Source organism: Giraffa tippelskirchi, chromosome 3, assembly GCF_054371585.1.
Source record: "Giraffa tippelskirchi isolate mGirTip1 chromosome 3, T2T-mGirTip1v1.2.pri, whole genome shotgun sequence".
Taxonomy (NCBI): domain Eukaryota; kingdom Metazoa; phylum Chordata; class Mammalia; order Artiodactyla; family Giraffidae; genus Giraffa; species Giraffa tippelskirchi.
Window position 1 is genome coordinate 164,691,480 of NC_137277.1, and position 26,280 is coordinate 164,717,759.

At 46.1% G+C, this 26,280-nt stretch overlaps 2 protein-coding genes across 6 annotated transcripts in view; both read right to left on the reverse strand.

Annotated features, from left to right (window-relative positions):
• The window catches only part of NHEJ1 (non-homologous end joining factor 1), a 92,659-nt gene extending 75,235 nt beyond the window's left edge, over positions 1 to 17,424 (reverse strand). For 2 of the 4 annotated variants that reach the window (XR_014080569.1, XM_081584116.1), the window contains exons 1-5: positions 17,327 to 17,424; positions 14,305 to 14,481; positions 13,164 to 13,376; positions 5,703 to 5,841; positions 4,740 to 4,798 (exon numbers count right to left, since the gene is read on the reverse strand). Coding sequence is in view for 2 of the 4 variants with exons in the window: in XM_081584116.1 (XP_081440242.1) it covers positions 4,740 to 4,798; positions 5,703 to 5,841; positions 13,164 to 13,376; positions 14,305 to 14,481 (588 nt within the window). In the remaining 2 variants the exon portion in view is untranslated. Of the gene's footprint in view, positions 1 to 4,739; positions 4,799 to 5,702; positions 5,842 to 13,163; positions 13,377 to 14,304; positions 14,577 to 17,326 lie in introns of all 4 variants that reach the window. The other 2 variants (XR_014080568.1, XM_081584115.1) reach the window with 1 other exon arrangement.
• Positions 17,425 to 18,325: 901 nt separating this feature from the next.
• Positions 18,326 to 24,784, reverse strand: SLC23A3 (solute carrier family 23 member 3). Of its 2 annotated transcripts, none has more exons than XM_081581713.1 (12): positions 24,620 to 24,784; positions 24,351 to 24,508; positions 24,149 to 24,246; positions 23,891 to 23,964; positions 23,359 to 23,540; positions 22,921 to 23,044; positions 22,662 to 22,776; positions 21,631 to 21,884; positions 21,027 to 21,132; positions 20,551 to 20,718; positions 19,431 to 19,526; positions 18,326 to 19,336 (listed from the first exon to the last, which is right to left on the reverse strand). In XM_081581713.1, exons 1-12 carry the CDS (start codon positions 24,782 to 24,784, stop codon positions 19,050 to 19,052), a joined length of 1,827 nt encoding a protein of 608 aa, XP_081437839.1. In that variant the 3' UTR covers positions 18,326 to 19,049. The 2 variants fall into 2 exon arrangements, with proteins under 2 accessions (XP_081437839.1, XP_081437838.1); XM_081581712.1 differs by having other exon boundaries at positions 24,125 to 24,246.
• Between the last annotated feature and the right edge of the window lie 1,496 nt (positions 24,785 to 26,280).

The following is a 26,280-nucleotide window of genomic DNA, read 5'->3' on the forward strand; positions in this document are numbered from 1 at the left end:
TCAGGGGTGTGCTAGTGACAGCTGGAGCTAGAGTCTGGATGAGATCACCAGAGAGAGAGTGAAGGCTGGGAGGATGGAGGGTTACCAGCCCTGGCGGACACTAGCATGTGAGGGTCAGCGAAAGGATGGACAGTCAGCCAAGGAAACCAAGTAGAAGTTGTCTGTGAACTTAACAGGAGAGCGGTTTTCAGGTGAAAGGACTCCCCATCTTCCCCAAGTGTCTTTGACATAAGCTCCAGCTTCATAAGAGCAGCCATGAAGATCTTCAGAGCTTGAGGTCTCTGCTCTAGAATCAGGCTGGAACCAGATAAGGGATGAAAATACTACCTAAAACTAGACAGGACACAAAGGACATGGCTACATTCAGGATGCTGAGTCAAATCAATGTGAATCATAGCTGCAGAACTAGAACTATATAAAAGAAATTGGTCACATGGAACTCTGCTCAATGTTATGTGCAACTTGGATGGGAGGGGAGTCTGGGGGAGAACGGATACATATATGTGTACGGCTGAGTCCCTTCGCTCTTCACCTGAAACTATCACAACATTGTTAACCAGCTATACCCCAGTACAGAATAAAAAGTTTATTATCAAGCATGGTAGAAAAGCCTTTGTATACATATTTATAAATAATATGGACTATATATATTATAGAACACATGAATGTTTGCCTAACTAAAAAAATTTGACATTTGATTCCACTTGTTTGACTTAGTATGAATAGAATGGTAGATTTCTAATTTAAAAATTAGATATGCAACAAGCAACAAAGGTTTACTGTACAGCTCAGAGAGCTATAGTCAATATCTTGTAATAACCTATAATGGAAAATAATTTCAAAAATAATATATGTGTCTATGTATAACTGAATCTCCTTGCTGTGCACCTGAAACATTGCAAGTCAACTCTAGTTCAATAAAATATATATACTAAGAAAAAAATTTTAAAAAGAAGTGGAAAAAAATAAATAAAAAGTTAAAAAAAAGAAATTGGTAAAGGTATTACATGGAACAGATTATTTAAGTCTGACAAGGCATGGGAGTAACTGCTATGCTGAATATTCTCCTCTGAAGACAGAGAAGAAGAACTGCAAAATCTCTATCTCTGAGAAGGCTCCCCTCCCCGAGCAAGCCAACTTCACACAACTGCCCAGGTTTCAGAGTCCGGGGCTGATTCCCAGCCAGGGGTTGCCAGCTGCAGAGGGCGGGGCTCTATTTTGGGCTGCCTGCTGTCCCTGAGCCCGGCCGCGTCTGGTTTGAGCAGCAGGCAGCCCCAGTGACTCACACACCCATGCAAACCGCCTGTGGCTCGTGGCATAGCCTCGGAATGCCAGCCTTAGGCCAGCTCCCTCCTCACCCCATTACACTGGGATAAATAAATAAAGAGGACGCCAGCAGCCGCACGGCCTGATGGCAACCAGATGAAGAGAGGGAGGCACGGACAGGACCAGGAGAAGGAACTCCCTCCAGTGGACCCTGCTGAGCGAGGGCCATGCCAGCCCACTCATCCTAAACTTCCTTCTCAACACCGTTCCGACTGGCGTGTAGTCGCAGCCCCCAGATCCTTGACGGCTCTACCATTCCTAAAGGGGCCTCTCAGCCCCTCGTCCTAGGAAACGCTTTACATGGGGATATTGTCCTCTGTGAGAACAGGGCCAGCCCTGACTTGAATGGGCATTGCCAGGATTTCTCCTCTAGTTAGGTCACCATCGATTGGCCCCTTTGGGCTCCCTGGAAATGAAAATCAGGCTCTTAAGGGAAGAGGAAAAACAAAAGGTCTAAATATGGAGAGGTAACCCCTGTTCAATCCTTAAATATTTTTCCTGGTCTTAGTGTCCTAGAAACCTCCCATCCACTGCCCCCTACGCCCTATCTTGATGGCCTCTTGCCTTGCAATAGTCCCAGTGAGAACCAGGAAAACAGACCCCAGGCACTAACTGCACAGCCCTCTGACATCGGTCCTGGCCCCCTGTACCTTCATTCCGAGCTCTCTGTCCCCAGTTTGTTTATCTTCCTATGTTGCTTATTTTGATGGCACATCCTTTCAGCTCAGTCTTGGGTGACCCTATGACCCTTCTGTGTCCTGTTTGTAGGACCCCAGGCAAGCAGAGTTGCTAAAAAGATGCAGTGGCCATAAGAAATACTGCAGTCCTGGGAGAAATCTTTTAGTTTCAGCAGCTCTGTAGGACATTCTGAGGACAGTGCAGTGATCCCAGAGGTCACAAGAATTCTATATTATCCCAGCCCTTGACTCTCCTCTAATTTGTGTGCATGACCAGTAAAAGCAGCAAAACAAAATAGGGATAATCCTAGACTATAAGTCGAGAAGTGTGGATGGTCCTAAACCTACAGCTACCACCATGTGACCTTAGGCAAGTCACTTAACCTTTCTGTGGCCCAATTTCTTTTATTTATTTATCTATTTATTTGGCTGTGTGAGGTCTTAGTTGCAACATGCTCCACAGCATATGGGATCTTTGTTCCCCAACCAGAGATTGAACCTGCATCCCCCTGCATTGCGAGGCAGATTCTTAAACACTGGAGCACCAGGAAAGTCCCTGAGGCCCAATTTCTTAAGCTATGAAATGGAAATCTCCTATCTATCTCTCAGATCCTTTCCAAATATAATAAAACTCTACAAGTCTATGCAGTTTGGATGTGATCCACCCAGAATCTAGAGGACCAGTATTCTTGAAGTTGGTTCCAAAACACCAATCTCCTTCCTAGGCTAACACCTGTTTTCTACATGCTTTCTCATTCAGTTCCACAGTGTTCCCCCCACCCCAATGAGCCTCCAATTTTACAAATGAGAAAATAGAAGCTCTGAGAGAAGTGATTTATCAAAGCCACAAAATAAATCAGAAGAAAAACTGAAGATCCCAAATGAGTCTAACAAGCAACACTGGATCCACAGCCCACACAGCCACAATTTTCATAAAATCCCTCTAGCATAGGTTTATCAACATATTCACCCACAAACTCATTGAGAACCTATTACTTCTAGGCACTATATTTGGTGCTGGGAACATGGAAACACATTCAACATGGTTCTTGCCCTCAAAGACTCCATAGCTCAGTGGAAAAAGACATACTCTTGCAAGCATACAAACAGCATCATTATGAAGCTATAACTGCTGAAAAATAGAGGCATGAACCCAGGCACTATCATCTCAGGAAAGAAGGATTATCTTTACAAGGACAGTGTGTAAACGTCTCCCAAAGAAGCTGAAGCTGACATTTGAAAGATTAATAGAAGTTTACAAGGTAGAAAAGACCAGGGCATTGGGCATTCTAGATAAAGGAACAATGTGTGTAGAGACACAAAGGCGAGAGAAAACAACATTTTTGGCAATTCAAAGCCACTCTATATGGCTGACGCATAAAATATACAGAAAAAAAATGCTGAGAAACCAAGCTGAATAGGTATGCAGGCACTAGATAGGAAGGGACCTCCCTGATGAGCTAAGAATAAGCCTAACATTGTTTGACTAAGGGGCTGAGGCATGGAACAAGTATGTCATACCAGCCTACGTTAACTTCCTTAATACCTAAACCTATAGACAGGAGAAGCTATCTGAAAGAAAAATGGCCTAGGAAATCTCTCTGTCCCAAGTTTTAGTTTAATGGTCTCTCTTTCCCCATGAATACCTAAAACCTGTTCTGCTTCAAGACTTAGCAACGCATCTCTCCTCCTCCAGAATTACAATCGCTTTAGTAGAGGGACTGAGGGCTCCGTTCACATGTTTGGTTCTCACTGTTAAGACCTCAAGCATCATGCAGCTACTGCTCAGTCAATAGACAGAGGCAGGATGGAAGGATCCGAATCAAGAACACCTGCCTGTTACCCAGCCCTGTGAAAAGCACGAATTTCAGGTTCAAAAGAAGTATGAGTCACAGTCTCTGCCCACAAGGAGCTGACAAATTAGCCTAGAAGACAAGACAGAAAAATGAATAATCCATACATATAATAAATATTATAACAGCATTATTTACTTACATAATAAAAGTACCAACCTGGGTAACATGTATAATTAGAAAATAGTGCAGTAATACTAGGGTACTAACTGTACAACCAACAACTCCCAGAAGAGTTAGAGAAAAAGATCAATATTGACTGGTATTATCAAAGGTCACTATTATTAATATTCCCCCTGCTTGGCATTTAATAGATGTTTCTTTTGGCCAGGCTCAATCCTTAGAAGGGAAACCTAGGAAGGAGCTTCTGACAGGCCACAATTATCTACTCCCCATTCATTCCCTTGCCAGTCCCCTTGCATAAACACTGTGATTTTCCACAGCCTACTGAGCCCACAAGACCGTCCCCAATTGGTAGCCCTGCGCTTTTTACCTTCCCCTACTGCAGGATGTACAAGGGGACAAGTAATAATGACTAGACCCTCACTCCACAATCCAAACCTGGGATCAGATCTCAATAAGCAAAAATTTAGCAACTGGTCAACCAAGCTTTCCAAGAGAATTCCAAATAAAATGCCTAGGTACTGCAGCAGAGATGTTTTACAAATGTTAATCAGCCCACTTCTACCTTTTACATCTTTCCCCCTACTTCTCCCCAGCTTCCATCTTAAGCTTTTCAGACTTTCTATAGGTGACTTTTCTAGAAAATAGATTTTTCAATCATGCAATCAAACCCAATACCCAAAATGCAAGTAACCACTCAGGCACCTGAGGAAATAAAGTGAAGACTGCACAAGGAGAAAGGAAATAACGAACACTTTACCTCCACCATAAATCGTTCCAAGAAGGAATTCTCTTCAAACGGCTCTGTCTTCAACCGATCTGTAACAAGGGAGACAAAAAGGAAATATGAGTCTTAGAATGAGCTCCCTACCTGTGAGATGCAAAGGGAACAGAGCCCAGGACTTCTTGGGGAAAAGGATAAAGGTGCAACATCCAGAGAGCACAAGCAGGAGGAGGAAAGGGTGATTAGCCATAACAACAGGTTCAGTGGCAGCATGTGCTCTCAAAGGTCTTCCCACCACAAAGACAGGTTGGATTGAATTTTTAATCTGAAGTTGGAGCTATGCAGCCTTCTAAAGTCCCAAGTCATGTTTGCCCTCATGCAATTTTGTATAGCTGTTGGCCGCTTTCCAGAGTCTTTCCTGGCCATTGCCTAGGGCATGTCTGACTCAGTTATAGCATCTCTTAGACACCTGGGCCCCAGCCAGATACTTGAAGCAAAAGAAGTGTCATCTAATCTCCAGTTCCTGGTTAGCACCCAGCACCCAGGGAAGCACCTCCCTAATACAAATGAGTCTCCCCCTTTCCAAAGGCCCTTCAACCACTCCCCACCCAACTCCCAAAGAATGTCCTGGGCTTCCCTGGTGGCTCAGTAGTAAAGAATCTGCCTGCCAATGCAGGAGATATGAGTTTGATCCCTGATCTGGGAATGTCCCACATGCCACAGAACAACTAAGCCCATGCGCCACAACTCATGAGCCTGTGCTCCAGAGCCCGGGAGCCGCAATTACTAACGCCTGTGTGCCCTAGAGCCTGTGCTCCTCAACGAGAAGCCACTGCAATGAGAAGCACGTGCACCACAACTAGAGAATAGTCCCCACTCGCCGCAACTAGTAAGTAGCCCGCACAGCAACAAAGATCCAGCACAGCCAAAAATAAATAAATAAAATTGTTTAAAACAAATGAAAAACCCCACATGATGTCTAAAAGAATGTCCTCTCACCTCGGCTGAGTGTAGCCCCACTCTCCTGGTACTCCTGGATCTCTAGATCTTTCATATGAAGCAACGTTGTCAGGTCCCTCACCTGGCACTGCAATGCCAGACTCATGCCCATCAGAGGACGAATCAAATGTTGGGAGACCTTCCATGGAAAAGATACTAATTAGTCAGCAGATTCACATTAAGTACTCCCTAACGCTGTATAAGGTATTAGGACAAAATACTAAAAAAAAAACCAAATGTTTTCACAGGAATTTATATTTTCATAAGCATGCAACATGTTTACATGAATGTAAACACAAATATAATAACTTAATAAGTATGTGAAAGAGGTCCAGGGATTTTCTTTGTGGCACAGATTAGAGGATGGGAAGAATAAAGGAGAGCAAACATGAACAGATAACCTCACTCATGATGTAAAGAGAAGGCTGTGATACAGGTGATAAGAGCTAAGTGTGGACTCAACTCTCAGCAAAAATTTAGAGACAAAAGCAGAAGATCCAGGTAACCTTCAAGAAAGTAGGTGCAGCTAAAATAGAGTATGCTGGCTGGAGTGTAACAGAAGACAAACAACAGCAGAAAGTAGAGAACTTTGAAAGTCAAATCAGACCCAGACACTAATTATGAACCATTTCAGGGCTGATCAGTTCAGTTCAGTCACTCAGTCATGTCCAACTCTTTGCAACCCTATGGACTGCAGCATGCCAGGCGTCCCTGTTCATCACCAACTCCCGGAGCTTACTCAAGCTCATGTCCATTGAGTTGGTGATGCCATTCAACCATCTCATCCTCTGTCGTCCCCTTCTCCTGCCTTCAATCTTTCCCAGCATCAGGGTCAGTTCTTCGGATCAGGTGGCCAAAGTATTGGAGTTTCAGCTTCAGCATCAGTCCTTCCAATGAATATTCAGGACTGATTTCCTTTAGCATTCACTGGTTTGATCTTTTTGCAGTCCAAGGGACTCTCAAGAGTCTTCTCCAACACCACAGTTCAAAAGCATCAATTCTTTGGCACTCAGTTTTCTTTATGGTCCAACTCTCACATCCACACATGACTACTGGAAAAACCACAGCTTTGACTAGACAAACCTTTGTCAGCAAAGTAATGTCTCTGCTTTTTAATATGCTATCTAGGTTAGTCATCGCTTTTCTTCTAAGGAGCAAGCATCTTTTAATTTCATGGCTGCAGTCACCATCTGCAGTGATTTTGGAACCCAAGAAAATAAGGCCTATTACTGTTTCCATTGTTTCCCTATCTATTTGTCATGAAGTGATGGGACTGGATGCCATGATCTTAACTTTTTGAATGTTCAGGGCTGATAACAGCCCACAATGAGGCCAGAGCTTCAATCTGTCCCCACAAATGCAGCAAAGTCTAAGATCATTGTTGTAACTGAAGCAAGCCAGTCACCGAAAGACCAGCCTAGGAAGGAATAAGCCAGCCCTCCACACAGCTTGCTCTTAACCAGAGGTAAAGAAGGATGTATGCATGGCCATATGGCAATGCAGCCAGATGATGCTTACATGATAATGCATAGTTATATAGAATAACTATTCCATTCACCTACACATGGTATACAACAGCCAGTCAAAAAAAAAATAGCTAAATTCGATCATTTATGACTGGGAAGTATTATGAAAGTTCCTTTCCTTTCCCTCAAGGAGAATTGTTTCTTTTAAGAGGCACTAAGAAGAAATGCCCTAGATCAGAGGTCAGCAAATTTTTTTCTGTAAGGGCAAGATGGTCAATATTTTCAGCTCTGTGGCCCATACAGTCCCTGCCACAATACTCAACTTGGCTGTTGTAGCAAGAAGACCACCATAGACAACATGTAATAAATGGGGGTGGCTGGGTTCCAATATAACTTGACAAAAACAAGCAGCACACCAGGTTTGGCCTGCTGACCACAGTATGCCAACCCCTTCCCTAGGCCTGAACAGGAGAACTTTTAGACAAGATAGCCTACACAGGCTTAAAGTGAAGAAAAGGTACTGAAGTGGCCAGTAAGTGTACAAGCTAGACTCATTTGGACCAGGATCAGAAGTCTGAATTCTTCAGACTCTTCTGTGTGCATTTCCATTAATTTTCTAGTAAAACTTATTACTAAAGGCTTCAAGTGTATCACAGCTCAAACTGAGAGGAAGAGACCTTTCAGTACAGACAGATTAGAAGAGAAGACACTGGGTGTGTGATACTGTGAGGGAGGTTAGGGGTTAACGGCACCAGCTTTTGAATCAGCACCAGGATCCAAGAAATGCAGGGGTAACAGTGCAGCGTGGGAGGCCAGGAATCAAGTCCAGCCATAGAGACAGGTCCTTGCTTTCTGTCACACAGTACACCCCAACCAAGTACTATCTCCCGGCTCAGTCCTTAGCATGAACTTAAAGCTCCAGGCAGTACTATTTAGAGTGTGGCAGAAGTCCTGCTTTTGGAAAATGTATCTGTTCTAGACTCAACCCTCTTTCCTAGGAATTGTTTTAAGTTTGGACCTTTTCAAGGGAGACCAGGAGGAAAAATAGGTGAATACTTATCTGAAAGCAAGTCAATGGTCGGTGGGCTGAATTGAAAATAACTGCCACTGCTAATCGAGCAGCGTCACCATCTATTTGGTAGCAGCACTCAAATAATAGAAACTCCTAAAGTTAATAACCAACCTTTCTCTGGGGGTTACTTTCACAGCAATTCCTTTGAGCGGTAGTAAATAAAACAGCATGAAACATGATGAGAAGCAGTTTTTAATCAATGCCATGTCTAATCAAATGTGGTGATTATTTCAATTATTGATAGGACTCCAATGTCTATACAGCATTTTTTAAAAGCTTTTTATCATTGAGTATTTCAGCTTCTGAAATAATTTCACAGAGTTGGGTCACACCACTCTGAATCATTGGGGTATAACTCATTTCGACATTAGCTGAACCCTGTCTTAGATCAATTAATTAGAATAAGACATTGTGGCTGAAGCAATAGATTTCAAAGCAAATCTACAGACACTACAAGGAAAAACACTGAAGTGCTGTAAGAGGCCAGGGACGCTCCTTCCCCTTCATCTATGGACAGCAACATATGGAAAGATGCAGTTCAATAAGTCAATTCAATAAATACCTACCGGGTGTCGAATATGTGCTCTGACCCTGCGAGGCCTCTGCCCTTACAGAGCTCCCAACAGCTAAGGAAGTCAGGAAGTGTGGTGGATATAGAAGCAGGAGTCGCCAATCTTGTCCAGAGGAAAAGCTATTTATAATTTTCCCCAACGTCTTCAGATTTCCCATAGACATGTTCATGAGTCAGAAGAGCAGGACAGCAGTTATCAATCCCAAGATGAAACACAGCACGTTTGGATTTAATGAAAAAGGCAGTAGACTGGGAATCAGATTAACATGCTAGCCCTGGTTCCAACTACACCTGGATGTGAAAACGACTTCACCCCCAAGTACTCTCATGATCCCTGTCTTTTTTAAAAAGAAAAATTACGGAATTGGAATATTTGCTCTCATAGGTCCACTTTAATACTAAGGCCAAGTAATATGACACATATTCTCTTATCTAATCCTCATAACTCCGTAGTAAGGTCATGATTGGAATCTTCATTTTACAGATGAAGAGACTGAGTTTCATAAAAATTTAGTAACTTATCCAAGCTGATACAAGTAGTCAAAGTGGTGGAGTTACAAGTTCAGGTCTGCTGGTTCCAAACCCTGTGCTCCTTCCACTACAAAAAAGAAAAAAAAACAAAAACCTTTGGATGTGACTCCTGGGAATCATAAAATTCCCAAAGAGGTGACAAATTTGAAACTCAAAATATGGAATACCAAGAATTACATTAGGGCTTCCCTGGTGGCTCAGTGGTAAAGAATCCACCTGCCAATTCAGGAGAGATGGGTTCAATCCCTGATCCAGGAAGCTCCTGGATACCTTGGAGCAACTAAGCCCATGTGCCACAACTACTAAGCCTGTGCTCTAGAGCCCGCGAGCCACAACTACTGAGCCCATGTGCTACAACTACTGAAGCCATAATGCTCCAGAGCCCGTGTTCCACAGTAAGAGAAACCACCACAAAGAGAAGCCCATACACCGCAACTAGGGAATGGCCTCTGCTCACCGCAACTACAGAAAAGCCGGCACAGCGACAAAGACCCAACGCGGCCAAAAACAAAGAAATAAAATTATTTACAGAAAAGAATTACACTGGGAAAAAAGATAACAACAACAAAAAAGAATTAGATTAGATAATAGAAAGACTGAACAGTGGGAAGGAGTGGGTGATGAAGAGAGGTTGACCAGAAGTGGAAATGGGCTCTGTGTTAGAAAGCTTTATATATCCCATAATATCTTGCAGAGATAGGAAAACTATTATCAACACATTACTAACTTGAATACACCATGTGGTAGAGGAGGTGGGGAAGCTCCCTGTATGACGAGGAGGAGTTATACCGCATAATCTCTCCAGAAGACAAGTCGGCATTATGTTAGCGATTTATTAAAGATGCAAATATTCCTTGATTCAGTTATTCCACTTCTAGGAATTTACTCACACCTTTACACATAGAAAAAGTAAATATAAGGGTGTTTATTACATATAACAACAAAAGAATGGAAACAGTTTAAGTGTCTACTGGCAGCAGATCAACTAAATACATGTTGATATATTCATTCATCAAAATGCTATGTGGCCATTAAAAAAATATTAAGGCAGGTCTTCTAAATGTATTACTGTGAATGATTTCCAAGTTCTAAAACTAAGTGAAAAAAGCAAGGTATTGGACACTGTGAACAGCATGTTGACATTTGTGAAAATACATACATATCCAAAGATAGTATCTGACTGTATGAGTATATTCATATATATACGTATATTCATATATGAATGTATAGATACATACATACACACAAACATATATGTAGCTTTCCTTAAGAATTCACAAGAATGTGAAAGCAGTAGTTGTTTTAGAAAAGGAAAATGAGGGACTGGGAAGGGAATAGAAAGTAGACTGATTTCTTAACGACATACCCTTAAATGCCATTTGAAGTGTTTGCCTTTGGCATGAGTTACTCATTCAAAAAGAATTAAATAAGAACTATGACAAGAATGAGTAACAAACAAAAATTATGACTGTGTGACCTCACAGACACATACAAGCCTGAAATAGAATCCACCTACATCCTCGCCCGTGTCCACTGGTTCTAAATTTTCCCCTATAAAGCTTTCTCAGGTACAGGGGTTTCCCTGAGATGGCATTCTTCTTCTTTGAATAATATATCTTGAAGCATAATTATTAATAAATTGTTGTCCCATTGCCAACCAAGACTCATTCAACTCTAAATACTGCTGCTTCTTTTTAAATTGCCGCTCTCCAACTAGAGAAATTTGCCTAGGAGAGCTAAGCATTCTTAACATATTACTTTCCATTATACTATCATTATACAAGTATCCTTTACTGTATTCTTTTGAAAGAAATAACTATTAGAGCCCATAAGCTTTCAACAAGAACTGCCTCTCCAGTCTCACTTGTCTGAATTTCCAGGCTGTGTGATACAAAATAAGAGTAGCTATTGCCAGGGCTTCCCCAAGGCGGCCCAAATGTTTTGGTGCCACAACAAGCATCATTGAGGGAACAGTGCCCCCTGGTGTTACTTAGAAAAAGGTAGCGGGGTTTTGAACAAAAACATAAATTCTATCTAAAGCAAGGTGGAAATTTTCATAAGCTCAACTAAAATCAACAAATGTGAGTGATTATTACCTGCTAAGCACTGTCAATGAGCCTTAAAAATACAGAGGTTAATGTGCAGTGGTTCTCCAAACACTCAAGTCTAGCTTGGGTCAAAAATAACAGATAAAAAACAGAACAGTTTATTGAAAAGCACTTTGTCCCATCACCCTATTGATGCCAAAGCATCACAGCACCTCTGAGAGACTAAAGAAGGAAGGTAAGAAATGATGCCCACTTGTCTTCAGTTCTCTCTGCTGATAAAACTACAACCTTCAAACACCCACAGAAGATCCTGTCCTCTAATGCTGAAACAAGCTCTGTTTATATAGAAGGGTAGAAAGACTAGCAGAAGTAATTCCTGCAAACTAGTTCTTCACTCTCAACTAACTAATCACTAATAAAAGCTCTTGGGGAGACTTCCCTGGCTGTTCAGTGGTTAAGACTCCAGGCTGCCAATGTATAGGCCGTGGGTTCAATCCCTGGCCGGGGAACTAAGAACCCACATGCTGCACAGTGCAGTCAAAAGATAAAAATAAATAAATAAAAGCTCTTGGGACCTAGAAGTGAGCTACAAGTGAGCAGAGGACATTATCTCCCAAGTCCCTGAAAATGGGTTCATGAATCAGGCCTAGCTGGGCGTCAAATTCCAGCTCATTCATTCATAAACTGGATGACTTTGGACACATTCCCTTGAATCTCAGCTTCCTACTCTGAAAAATGTCAATAATAATATTTACCTTGCAGAACAGTCGTGAGGATTAAAAGACAAGATAATGTTCCGAAAGGTACTCAGCACTGTATATACCCTACCCTACTACCAGAGTGATCTTAATAAATTACAAATTGGATCAGTTTAAACCCCTACTAAAAGTTTTTCAATGAATCCCTGTTGCCTTTGGGATCAAATCCAACTCATTAGAATCTTTCAAGATCTCGCCATTGTTTACCTCTTTTCTCACGACTTCCTGGAGTCATGAAGTTCCCCCACTTGCCCCACACTTATATACCTCCACTCCTCTCAAAATGCACTTTTGCCTAGAATGATTTTTTCATTTTCTCCAATTAGTCCTACTCATCTTCAAAACTCAGCACAGAAGCTCTCTTCAAAAACGTTTTCCAGATTTCTCAATCATCCTGGGCTTATCTTGATCAACATATATACCATCCTTTATCCTACTTTCTGTCTGTCTTCTCATTAGATTATGAATCCAGGAATAGGCTGAAGTGAAGTGAAGTGAAGTCACTCAGTCATGTCCGACTCTTTGCAACCCCATGGACTGTAGCCTACCAGGCTCCTCCGTCCATGGGATTTTCCAGGCAAGAGTACTGAAGTGGGTTGCCATTTCCTTCTCCAGAGGATCTTCCTGAAACAGGGATAGAACCCAGGTCTCCCACATTGTAGACAGAGGCTTTACCATCTGAGCCACCAATAGGCTATATTGTTTTAAATCTAAACACCAACAATTAGCCCATAGTAGATGCTTAATAAATGTTCAACAAATCAAGTAGTGATTAAAGATACCCAGTCAAGCATGTAGACCCAAAGTCTGCTTCTTTTGTAAGGAAAAGATATACCAGTCAAGAAACCTTTATGCCTTCTTTCTAGTTAAGAAAAGTTTTCTAATTGGAGAAGAATTTCAAATGGGGTTTACAAAGTAAAAAAAAAAGAGAGTGCCAAAAGCTTCATATGAGAAGCTTTGAGAAAGAGGAGCAGCTGGCACCCCTTTCCCTACCCCATGTTCAAACTGCACTTACCAGCGAAGGGCTAGCTAGGATGCAGTGGAAATTCCAATAGAATGGGAGGCCAGAAAGCTCACTCCGCACCCGTAGTATCAGTGCCTCTGCCACATGATCACAGGAGAATGTAGACGTGCCAGGGCAAGAAGCATCCTTCAACAACGGGCGAAGCAGATCATCCAAATGACAAAGAAAAGCCTCGGGAGGAGCAGTCAGGCGCTTATTCAGCTCCTAAAAAGACAGCAGGGGTTGTACAGAGTGAGGATGCTGAAAGGAAACTGACTCCCTTGTGCACGCATGCTAAGTCACTTCAGTCGTGTCCGACTCTTTGTGACCCGACGTACTGCAGCTTGCCTGGCTCCTCTGTCCATGGGATTTCCCAGGAAATAATACTGGAGTGGGTTGCCTTGCCTTCCTCCAGGGGGCCTTCCCAACTCAGGGAATGTACCCAAGTCTCTTATGTCTCCTGCATTGGCAGGAAGGTTCTTTACCACTAGCGCCACCTGGGCCTCCCTCATAGGTAACAGCAAAGGAAAGCTCTGGTTACTAGGAAGACAGTGGGCAGGGGACTTCCCTGGGGGTCTAGTGGGTTAAGAATCCACCTTGCAACGCAGGGTATGAGGGTTCAGTCCCTGGTTCGGGAAGATCCCGAACCTCGAGGGGCAAGTGAGGGGCCTGTGCTGAGGGGAAACTAGCCGTGTGCAGAAACTGCTGAGCCCGTGCACTCTGGAGCCCACACACGGAAACTAGAGAAGAAGTCCTCAAGCCAGAATGAAAGATCCCGCATATCACAACTAAGACCCGATGCAGCCATGTAAATGAAGATATATTTTTAAAAGAGAAGACAGTAGGCAGAAGAGAAAGGTGAGGGAAAATAAAAACATCAGAACAGGAAAGAAGAAAACAATTCTGGCCTACTTCACAATTCTTCCTTCTACTGAATACACTACAGAAATATACGCACACCCACACCCATATGGAAAGATCCAAGGGTTAGAGGCGGAAGTGCAGAACACTGGTGGCAATTGTTTTATCCTGATTTGACCTTCCTTGGCAACCTATAGGCCAACAAGATGGGAGATGGTAATGTTCCGTGACCTTCACTAGAGAAGAAATTATGTCCACTGCCACCCACAGCAGTACTTCTCTTCACACTTACCTTGGCTCGCTGGCTGATCACACTAGTGTCCACCTGTTCATGCCACACCTGTTGAAGATCTGAAACCAGCAAGGCATAGCCTTGCCTGGTGATATATGCCTTAGCCAGGAGGGAGTTCTCAGCAAGCTGTAGCCATGCCCACGGCTGCATCAGCAGGCCTTGCTCCAATTCCTCCATCTGTAGGAGAGTCTTAATTTAGCAAAGTGCCTCCAGGGTCCTGCAGGTCTGACACCACTCAGACAGTTCTGTATCAAATACGCTTTGCGAAAATCCTAAGAAAACAGAAGGAATGGATTTACTTTCTTCCCCCTCTCCTCCACCCACCAGGTATGTAATAAGCTGAGCACCAACCTTACTACCTCCTATCACTAAAAATCTATCTAGAATTTTGACAGTTTTTTTTCTCATATTAAATTCCTAGAGGCCATAAAATATCTCCTTCTTCTATAGCATTTAAGCCTCAATATATGGGTACTAGTATTTCTGCTTTCTAATGGTAAAGCAATGTGGAAACCTACACCATTCTTGTCACATCTTTATCACATTCCTAATAAATATGTCAGTGCTATCCTTTCCCAGAATTTCTAAAAGAGAAGAAATTGTTCTTCTTTATAAAACATCATAAGTGTCATGAGCAGAAAACTCAAATTATTTGATCATTATCTAAAAACAAAACTCTGGAAGCTCTCAGAATTTTAAATGTGTGTGTGTGTGTGTGTGTGTGTGTGTAGTTGCTCAGTCGTGTCTGACTCTTTTTGACCCTATGGACTGACTGTAGCCTGCCAGGCTCCTCTGTCCATGGGGATTCTCCAGGCAAGAATACTAGAGGTGTGTATATTCACTAAACATATATATATTCCCTAAACTACTGTATGCATATATATATATACATTTATATGTCCCCTAAATACATTTTTCCCTAAATATACATACATTCTCTAAGACAAGGATTCTTAATCTAGAGTCAATGCATGTAAGTTCTCTGGAATTATAAGCAAAATTTGTGCATACATGCATATACCCATTTGGAGGGAAGAAGTCCACAGTTATGGTCAAATAAAGAGCTAATAACTCCATGTCCAAAAGCAAAGAGAAAAGCCCCAACTCCATTTCAGGAAGATCCTGAATGACTAACAAGTCAATATAAGACACATAGCAAAGGTAGAGACCATGAAATAACTCCACTTCCCTCATCATCTACCTCCCCACCAAAAGCACTGCCATCAATGATATCACGCCCTGCTGAACATCCTGGAAGTCAACCTTTCCACTTCAACAACTAAATGTGTAGCCTTAACCTAACAGATGTTCGTTCAGTAACTATGGCTACTTTACAGGCAGTTTGATCATTTTTCCTGTGGGTTAAAAAAAAGTGATATAATGAAGTCTAGAAATACAAACTGAAGTTGGGGGAGGCAGATCTTTAAGAATATAAAGAAAACAATGAAAATCCTTAGATTTCATTAATATGGTTAATATGGCTCCGCGCTTCCAGTCATTTTCATCTCAATCTAAGCCATTATTTTTCCAACTATAACCTAGTGCAGCCTTGTAACATAATTTGTACAGTCACTAGGCAGGTGAAATAGAAATGCATATATTGTGATTTTTATCTGCAGCCTCAAAACCTTCTGTTTGGAGGATGGTATTTCAGTCACATTTCCCCTGCTGCTCCTACTGGGAGGAGAAGATATGGGAATGATGAAGCCAGTCCTCACCAGACCAGAGTCCCACTTTGCCCAAGATTACAAACCTCAAGTCTGTCACAAACGGCAAGTCGTCAAGCCCTTCTCTCCTTTCTAGGCACTCCCCAAGTGTGCATTCTCAGTCACCAAAATTGGGTACATTATCTGAGCCTGTCACTTCAGAAAGCCTGGATGCTCAAGACCCTCACACTGTATGGTGTTTTGTGGGCGGGGGAGGAGTTTAAAATGCAGCTGGGGGGGGCGGTCAACAAGCCCCCCAAAAAGGTTTGAGAAATTCAGCATCACACCTAGAGTTAGCTGCTCCCACCACACACGTCCAGTTCTGAGGTCTCTATATCTCAGCTTTTTCTTATTTCCTTCTAGGATGACTTCACAGTAACCAGATTCACCCGTTTATTCTTTTTTTTTTTTCTAATAATAACTTTTATTGAAGTATAGCTGATTTACAATATTACATTAGCTTCAAGTGTAGTGGTGGGTGGTTTAGTCGCTAAGTCGTGTCCGACTCTTGCCACCCCAGGGACTGTAGCCTGTCAGGCTCCTCTGTCCATGGGATTCTCCAGGCAAGAATACTGGAGTGGGTTGCCATTTCCTTCTCCGGGGGCTCTTCCCGACCCAGGAATCGAACCTGGGTCTCCAGCATTGCAGGTAGATTCTTTATCTACTGAGCTATGAGGGAAGTCATGTGTACACCTGTTATAATTACTGAATGAAGGGAGGGGAAGTGCGGAGGGCCAACAGCGGAGTGGGGTTGCCTAAGACGGGTCGGCATGAGCCCCTCTAGGAGCAGTTCCTCCGCCATCCTGCAGAGGGCAGCAGAACGCCAACGACCGTCCGGGCTAGACCCAGCCCCGCCTCACCCCTCTGGGAGAGGGCGGACCCGCCCTCCCTTTACCACAGCCCCACCCCAGGAGCCCCGCCTGGTGGCAGCCAGTTTCCATTCGCCCTCGCCAGAAAGGCCTTCCAGTCCGCGTTTCTATTTTTACAGAGCCGGCTGCGTGAGGCGCGGCTCCGGACTCCCCAAGGGGCAACAAGGCCCAAAACCGGCGGCTTCATCGCAGCAAGTTGCCCGGTAGGAGAACCTCCACAAACCCCGCCCCGCGGCCGGGAGACGAGCTGCGCACGCGCGGCCCGCGCCACCACCCCCGCCGCCCATCCCCGGAGGCCTGGCCCAGAACGCTGGCCGCGCGCGGGTCCCTCCTGGCAGAACACATGCGGGGAGGAGGCGCTATTGCTAGGACTAGCCCGCAGGGCCCAAGAAGTCTCTCGCTGCCTGGCCCCGGCCCTGGCCCGGATTAGAGCTCGGCCCCACCTACCGTGAGCGACCGGGAGAGCTCTCACCCTCCCCGCGGCAGGCTGGCCCGCCCGCTCCAACGAAAAGGCCTAGAGTAGAAGCATTTCCCACCCCCACTACAGGGAGGTGGGGTCTTGGGACACTGGGGCGGAGCCCAGGCCTGATGTGGGTGGGGCATCTGGGCCCCAGGAGCTGATAACTGGAGTGCTCGGAGCCGGAGAGCTACCCGGGCCCGGAGGGCTCCCTGGCAGGGAGATGGAAGGATAAAGGCGCTCCTTAGAGTTGTCCTGCTTCCCTGGTGGCTCAGACAGTAAAGAATTCGCCTGCAATGCGGGAGACCAGGGTTGGGGAGATGCATCCCCTGGAGGAGGGCATGGCAACCCACTCCGGTATCCTTGCCTGGAGAATCCCATGGACAGAGGAGCCTGGCTGGATACAGTCCATAGGGTCACAAAGAGTCGGACACGACTGAGCAGCGACTAAGCACCGCACAGCAGAGTTGCCCTGGCAGAGTAGAAAGAATGCCAGACGAAATGCAGGAGAGGGGACCACGAATTTGGATTTGTTGAAAAACCGAAAGTCAAATTTCCCTACCCTACGTGTCTTTTTTGTTGTTTTGTTTTTAAATAAAATGAGGGGATTGAACTTCACTAGATACTCTCTCTTGGGTCCCACCAGCACGCCGGTTGTTTAAGAGATGAGTCTCCCATGCATACCTCCCCTGGTCTGACCTTATCTTGTACCTCTCCTGCCTCCTTTCTCCATCCACTGTCATACTTATGCTCCATCACCAATCCAACTCATCTTGTACCTTGTGTAACTTACAGTTTTGCTCCATCTGGACACCGAAGTCTGAAAAATTCTCCTCATCCATGTTCCACAACCCAAGTCCTCTTGTTAAGGCCAGCCCCAGTGCTGCTTCTATGTAAAGTCTTTCCCACTGTCCCCAATCAGAATTCATTGTTTCTTCCTCTTTGCTCCCACAGCATTCTTTTAATCTTTATTGAAGACTGACTTCCACTTTGGATTTTAGTTAGTAATTACATGTCTTTTATTGTTGTTGTGTTTTTTTTAATTAGTTTATCTATTTTTTAACTTTACAATATTGTATTTGTTTTGCCATACATTGACATGAATCCACCATGGGTGTACATGTTTTCCCCTTCCAGAACCCCCCTCCCACCTCCCTCCCCATCCCATCCCTCTGGGTCATCCCGGTGCACCAGCCCCAAGCACCCTGTATCATGCATCGAACTGTTGTTGTTTTTTTGATGCACCACGAAGCTTATAGGATCTTAGTAGTTCCCCCACCAGGGATCAAATCCACACCCCTTGCATTGGAAGCTCAGAGTCTTAACCACTGGACTGCCAGGGAAGTCCAGTAACTACATGTCTTTTTAAATCATAAGTGTTTGAGAGGGGAGGGACCATGTTTTATCCATATCTGTATTTCCAGGACCTTACACATAGGAGATACTCAATAAATATCAGTTAAGTGAATGCTAGGGTTCGAGTATAGATCATTCACAGGCAAAATATCATTCATTCATTCACAACCCCTGCTCTGGAACAGGCCTAACTAAGAAAGGAAAAGGCAAACACACCTATTGGGAAGTGAGACTTTTGGGGGGCCCGTGTGAGACACACACATACATCCTCTTCCTGGGAGAAAGTGGAGCCTGTGATCTGGTTCTTCAGCAAGCTGGGAGGTAGGACTAAACCAACCAGAGTAGGAGTCCTAGTAATTACTGGGACTTTCCTCTGCTAGGCTGAGGGCACTGGTCCCCAAAGTCAGGCAGCAAGTCAGCTGTCTCTCCAGGCTCAGAGGGCCCTCTTTCCTCATTCCCAGAGTCTTGGGGCAGCGGGCAGAGGCAACGGAGGGGTTGGGGGATGCAGGGACACAGGTTTTGGATGGAGAAAGGAAGCTCGTACTCTTGATCCGCCTTCTCCCTGGACTTCTGAGGCATTGGAGCCTCTTGGGCAGTGAAAGGAGGTGGCACCCCTTGCCCTAGGCCTCGCTCAAGCCGTGTGCCTGCAAAAGACAAAGTGGTCAGGTCATTGCCCAACCCAGGGAGTGATGATTTCCTGGCCACTCCCCAGTCTGCTGGGGCCTGGCCTCAACTTACCAGGAATGGTGTTCTCTAGGAGGAAGCCCAAGAGTCCCGCCAGGAAGATGGGCTCTGTGAGCAGTGAGCGCAGTAGCACATCCAAGGGGCTCCAGCCTACAAGGGGTTGGGACCAGGCAGGAGGGGGACTCTGACACTATGCAAAACCAAGGGTCTAATACTTCCAACCTAAGCTTAAGTACTGGGTGGAGGACAGATCTTTCTGAATTGTTCTATCTCCCCCTCCCCACTTTGTCCCCCTGCTCTCTATTTCCCACACCCAGACCCTTCCCACAGGACCCCTGCTTAACACCCTATCTTCTGAGCATCCACGTGCCCTCCAGATATGCTTTGATTCCAGGCTCCCTGTCTTTGGAAAGTTTGGTATTAAAATCCCCAACCTTATTTCCTACTTCTCATCTTCTATGCTCTAGCCTAAGTTCCTCAACTTCAGTACTACTGACATTTTGGACCAGATACTTCTCTGTTTGAGAGAGGCCGTCCTGGGCACTATAGGATGTTTAGGAGCATCTTTCTACCCACTAAATGCAAGTAACCTCTAAATGCAAGTAACCTCTCTCCTGCTTATAAGAACCAAAAATGTCTCCAGATATTGCCAAATGTTCTCTGTGGGGCAAAACCATCCTCAGTTAAAATCACTGCTGTTTGCTAAGCTGAGCCAACAAACTAAGTTATTTGCTGCTCCTGGGGCATATGCTATGACTTCCTACTTCAGCATCTTTGTTTACTGTGGTTCCCCTGCCAGTAATGACCTTCTCACCAAAAACGTTTAAATCTTACCATCCTTCAAGATCAACTCAATGTTACAATCCAACGTTACTGGATTATCTCCAACAGAAGCCATCTCTCTCACTGCAGAGCATCACAGCTCTTTATCTGCACCTTTCTAGTTACATTTCTACATATCTCATCTCTTTTACTGGATTGTAAATCTATAGGCACCTTTGTATCCCAAGGAAGCTAGCATGGTGTTGAGTAAATACTTGCTAAACAAATGGACAGACTGTTTATCCCCAAGATCCAGAAAAGGGTGTGGGGCCTGGAGTCCAAAGAAACTCAAGCCTTGAGCCCTTGCTTGCCCACTGCCTGGCCACTCCTCTGTCCCTCCCCCTTCTCTCACCTGTGCTCAGAAGGACTGGAGCTTCCCGAAACCACCTCGGCAGCAACAGGGCCGTGAAGATGGAGAAGCCAACAATGAAGACATTCCGCCCAGAGTCAATGTCAGCCAAGTGGAAGCTGGAGAATCCAGTAGAGAGAACCACAGCCTGGGTCACCCCCAGCATCCCACCTGTCTCATACAGAAGTAATTGAAGAGGTTGGGAGAGGGCTGACACAGCAGAGTACTTACTATAGGGCGGGGCAGGTTGTGATGGGCAGAGACAACCAAAAAGCCCAGGAGCCCAGAAGCCCAGTCAGGAGGCCAAGATGTGGCTGAGAAAATGAGGGCATCTGCCACATACTCACAGCCATATACTAGGGAGGCTTCTCAGAAAGAAAGGGTGTCAACCACAAGCAACCAGTTGGGCCCTGCTGGGGGATCCTAGTTCAATACCAGTGCTGCTGAGACATCCGCTCACCAAGCACGGGCCCACTCACCAAGCACAGGCAGCGGGATGGTGGTGAGGAGCTGGGCTAGTCTCGGGGAGAGCCCCAGCGCCACGCAGAACAGCCCCACCAAGTGGGATACTCGCCGAGGTCCAGCCTACGTGATGAAGAGACACTGGAACACACCTCCTCGACCACTCAAGCTTTTTGCTTGGCCAACCCATCTCATCCTTTGGATCCCAACTCAAATGTTACTCTCCCAAGAAGCATCCTAAAGGGATCTCTCTTACTCAGCCCCCTTCCCATCGCCTGCTTTGTTTTCTTAATAGCACTTATCACTTTTGGAAAGTATCTTACTTGCTTTTCTCCTAACGTGTCCACCTCTCTCTCTCTTGAAGTCCTCAGGAGAACAGGGACTTCATCTGACTCCTTTCTCTCTAGAACCTCAGCCCTGGTACAAACACCTGAGGCACAGAAGGAGCTCAGTAGTGATTTAGTGTCTCCCTCACACTCCTAGTCCCCACCAATTCTAGGCACCTCTCTCAATGAGATGGCCGTTGTGAAGAGCCTGACGGAGGGCTGGGCACAGCAAGCCATCCGTTCCCTTCCCTCTCTTGCACCCCCAGCTCCTCTCCCCACACTCCTTTTTACATACCTGGAGAAGACCCACTGCGCCCACATTGGGGAAGCTGGATGCAGTGCCCATGGGGCTTCCCAACAGCCCAGCCAGCACACTGCCCAGTCCCTCCAGGCTCAGCCCTCGGCTACAGGCATGCGGAGGTGGAGAAGGCAAATGCAGCAGCTGGCCACAGAGGGCATAGCAGCCCAAGGAGCTAGTGGAGGCTGCCAACGCCATGGAGATGCCTGCAGCCAGAGCCCTGGGTGTCAGCAAGGGCCAGTCCCACTCAGCTGGGGAGGGAGAAAGAGCCACTTTGGGGCCAGATTCAAGTCTGAAGCATCCCCCTGCCTGCAAAAGCCTGTGACACAAGAAGCCTAAAGGCCCCATTGTCTTTGAAGATAATGTCTTGGGACAAAACCATCAAACTCAGAGTAAAACCCCATCCCTTGACTGCGATCTACAAGGTCCCTTTGGTCTGACCCTTACCTCTTTCTCTAGCCTCATCTACAACCACACTCTTCATCATTTCTTTCACTCCATATACACTTGCCTTGTTTCAGGCCTTTGTACTTGCTGTGCTGCTGGCCACCACAGGGCCTTTGCGTATGCTGTTCTCTCCACCTAGAATGCTCTTGTCTCTTGCCTTTCCCTAATAAGCTCCCACTCATCTCTCACATCTCAGCTTAGTGATCGCTTCCTCAAGAATGCCTTTCCTGGGAAATCTCTGGCAGTCCAGTGGTTAGGGCTCCATCTCTCACTGCTGAGGGCCCAGGTTCGATCCCTGGACGGGGAACTAAGATCCCACAAGCCATGTGGCATGGTCAAAAAATAATAATAATAAATAAATAAAAGTAAAAACCATTAAAAAAAGAATGCCTTTCCTAACCTCTCCAATAAAGTCAGATTTTTCCCATTATAAACCTTCATCATACCAGGTACATGTCCTTTGCTGTATCTACTACATGCAATTCTACATTCACTTAGGTAACTATTGAATTAGTATCTGTATTCCCTGACATATTATAAGCTTCCTGAGTGCAGGTTCTGAGTTCTAGGAGAAAACCTACCTGGGTGAGGCAGCCAAAACCATGGTGCCTTGGTGGGGGCAGACAACTCCCCAGGGATGATGCTGAGACCCAGAAGGGCAGAGACAATCCACACACAGGCCACTGGGATCAGGACCTGAGGGACAAGACTCAGAAAAGAACCCCTCCCCCAGAACCTTCCAACCTTCTTAAAGGGGTAGACAACAACCAAGTAGGGGCCAAGTAAGCAATCCATGCCAGCCCTCCTAACTCCAACTGCCCAGCCCAAACCCCCACATACCGAGAGGAGCCTGAAGGCCAGGATGTGAGTGTGGGTTGAAGAGGTTGAAGCTGGTCTCCAGGGGCGTGGGGGTAGCAGGCAGGAGCCCAGGTGCTGAGAACAGACCACCATGAGCACAATCAGCCTAGAAAAGGGAAAAGGCTTTAGGAGCAAGAGGAAGCTTGCCCCTGAGGCAGGGAGTGGAGATGGGAGGGGCAGAATACCATGAAAGGGGGTCCCAGAGAAGAATGCCCCCATGGAGAGGGAAGGAGGGCCCCTTGGGGGTGAGTGGGAGACAAGATACAAGTCAAGGTGACCAAATGAATCCAGTGAAAGTCTTGGATTCCAAACCCACAAGTGTTATCCCTGCTGAGATGGCTGCTGGACTGGTAGAGTAGCAACTCTCCCCTCCCCCTGCTCCCACACAGCCCACCATGCACCATGCCTCTCAGGACTTACAGCGATGCCAGGCCCCAGTGAGCAGAGCAGAGCAGAGCTACTTCCCTGTAGACAGAGAGCCCTGCCACAACCAGGCTGGGGGCCAGCACCAGGGGCCCACAGTGGGGGAACAAGTGGCCAGGACCCCCCAACAGCCCCAGAGTGGCCTGCAGCAGCCCAGAGACCACCACAGCCCCGGACACCTGGTGGAGAGGAGAAAAGGACAAAGAGAAAACATTCTCCTTGATCAAGGTGACCTCAGCCTGGACTTCTTAAATAATTCCAGGGAGTTCACTGGAATCCTAGTGGTTAGGACTCCAGGCTTTCACTGCCATGGACCAGGTTCAGTCCCTAGTTGGGGAACTGAGATCCCACAAGCTGCATGATGTGGCAAAAAAAAAAAAACAAAAACCTAACAATTCCAGGAAGGGATCCCCACCACCACTTCTTTCCCCTAGAGCATCTCAGTCCCTACAAAATGGAAACAAGAATCTCCCCAACCCCAGGAACACTCTTAGTCCAGCCCTCCTCCTCCACATCCCCAAGCACGTACCTCTCGGATAGAAGTGTTCCAGAGCTCCAAGCCATGGCAGCCAGGCCCCCCACAGAGGCGCAGCACAAGGGAGGCTGGGAGAAGTTGGGGACGTGGAGAGGAGAGATGGAAACAGGATGGAGAACCATTGCTCTACAGTTCTGGCTGGCGCCTGGCCCTTTCATCATTGCTCCATCTCAACTCTGCACCCAAGTCCACCTGTGTGCTCAGAGGAGCACCCAACCCCACCCTAGCCCTGTGCCCTTGCTCTATGCTCACAGTTTCCAGGTGTCGGGAGAGCCAGAGGTAACTTCTGACTGGTCAGCACCAGGGCGGGAATAAGAAACTGTAAGGATGGAGCCTGGACAAGAGGCAGCCTGTAGGAACAGCAGGTCTAGTAATGTGGGGCAGTCGCCAGCCTCCCTGAGCCTCTCCTCCCTGCTGGGACCCTGTCACCTTCTCTCCAGGGAGTTCCTCTCACCTGCTGCCCATCCAAGTTTGCAGGGAGGTAGACACGCCACATGCAAAGATGCTGGAAGCCAGGAGCTGGGCAGGGGAGAAAGAGAGTCCTCCTGCTGGGAGACTTGGAAGCAGGAGCAGGTGGGAGGTGCAGAGTAGAGAAGCCAACACCAAGATATGCTGCGGGCGATTGGGCAGAAATACGTATTTCCAGCGGGTTTCTCATGTCACACCTACACCCTCCAAACAGTCTCCTCAACCAGCAACAACCCAGGCACCTCTGCCTCCTACCTGCAGAGCCAGAAGACAGCTGAGGCCCCAGGGAGGAGGCCTGCACAGAGAGGCCCAAGAGTGAGAGGGGGGATTTTGGACATCAGTTGGCCGTGGCAGGGGAGCCAGGATGCCCTGGGAACCCACAGACTGGAGCGGTATGGCGTTGGGGGGTGACTGGCTCATGATCCCTGCCTTCTGTCTTGTCCTGGCCGCTCTGGGCCAGAGTTAAGTAGGGAGAGAGAGAGAGAGTAAGAGGTCAGAGTTTGTGTGAAGTTAGCTGCCTGGAGCGGGGAGTGGGCGGGAGTGTCAATGAAGCAGAGCGAAGAGATGAGGGATTTAGGGCAGGAGGCAGCCCTTTCACCTTTGCCCAGCTCTTGTGCAAATTCCATCACCCATTAACTGGGAACCAAGTTGTGAATCCCTCCCCCTCCCAAGAATCTCCATCTGGGTCTCCTGTCCCAGGATAGAAGTGGTGGGGGGAAACCCCCCCTAGCGTAGCCAGGGGAAGTTTGATAGACTGTACTACCTCCTCACCACTGCCATTTGGGACCATCACAATTACACAGTAGTTCTCAAGCCTTTTAGGGTCAAGCCCCCTGGACTACCTCAAGAGGAATCATCCCTTCGTCATGTATGACAACTGTGATCACAACTCTGTATACAATGTCCTCATTGTAATATAAAGAAGAAATCAAAGTGATTTCTTTATTTTTAAAATATTTATTTGGCTGCTCCAGTCCTAAACAGAATGCTCAATCCTTGCTGCAGCATGCGGGATCTTTAGTTGTGGCGTGCAAACTCTTAAGTTGTGGCATGTGGGATCCAGTTCCCCTGACCAGGGATGAAACCCAGGCCTCCTGCATCAGGAGCATGGAGTCCTAGCCACGGGACCACCAGGGAAGTCCTCAAAGTAATTTATAATAACGTATTTCACCATGGGAAAGCTTGGGTCCAACTAAACTGGAAGACAATGAAGTAGCCCAGTGCCCACCCTTCATGTGGAATTGCCATGGATGGATGTGACAGCTACAATTCCAACTGAAACTGGTGCTTCCCTGATGACATGTGTACCACCGGCAGTGCGGCCATTTGTGACCCGATGTTCCAAAAGAGTGAACAAGTTCTTCGTAAAGTGCTGAACAAAGCGTAGATTTAATGTACACAGAGATGCATTCCTGGGAAACAGAGTCTTTTTCCAAATGGGCAAAATCTATTCTGTTCACATGCTTAGAGAAAATAAGTAGTTCCAGGCTCAGATAAACAGTCATACATGATGTCCACCCAGTCATTCAAAAGTTGCCTTGGGAATTCTTCATAAGAAGGGAGTTCTCGAGCCTTTCTGGATGTGTAGCTTCCTATATAGGCTAAGTGCCAGTAAGTCCCATCCCTTCCAATTTTTGTCAACTGAAAAATGCCCCATAAATTTCCAAGATGCCCCCTAGGTGGCACTACCACCCCTACTGTGTATCTTCCTCTGTGGTCCCAAATCATCTCGGTTCAGCTGGCTGCTCTTCTTCCAGTGATAACCTAGCCTTGGTCTTCTCTTTGGTGGTGGTTTAGTCGCTAAATTGTGTCTGACTCTTGTGACCCCATGGACTGTAGCCCACCAGGCTTCTCTGCCCATGGGATTTCCCAGGCAAGAATATTGGAGTGGGTTGTCCTTTCCTTCTCCAGGGTAT

What these genes read in the sequence shown, in the direction of transcription:
- SLC23A3 (XM_081581712.1), bottom strand. Translation starts at nt 24,784, where the DNA reads ATGAGCCAGTCACCCCCCAACGCCATACCGCTCCAGTCTGTGGGTTCC. An exon ending in TGGCCTTCAGGCTCCTCTCG is followed by an intron (nt 22,777 to 22,920) that starts GTATGTGGGGGT and finishes CTTGTCCCTCAG; the next exon opens with GTCCTGATCCCAGTGGCCTG. An exon ending in TCCAGTCCTTCTGAGCACAG is followed by an intron (nt 19,527 to 20,550) that starts GTGAGAGAAGGG and finishes AACCCCTTGTAG; the next exon opens with GCTGGAGCCCCTTGGATGTG.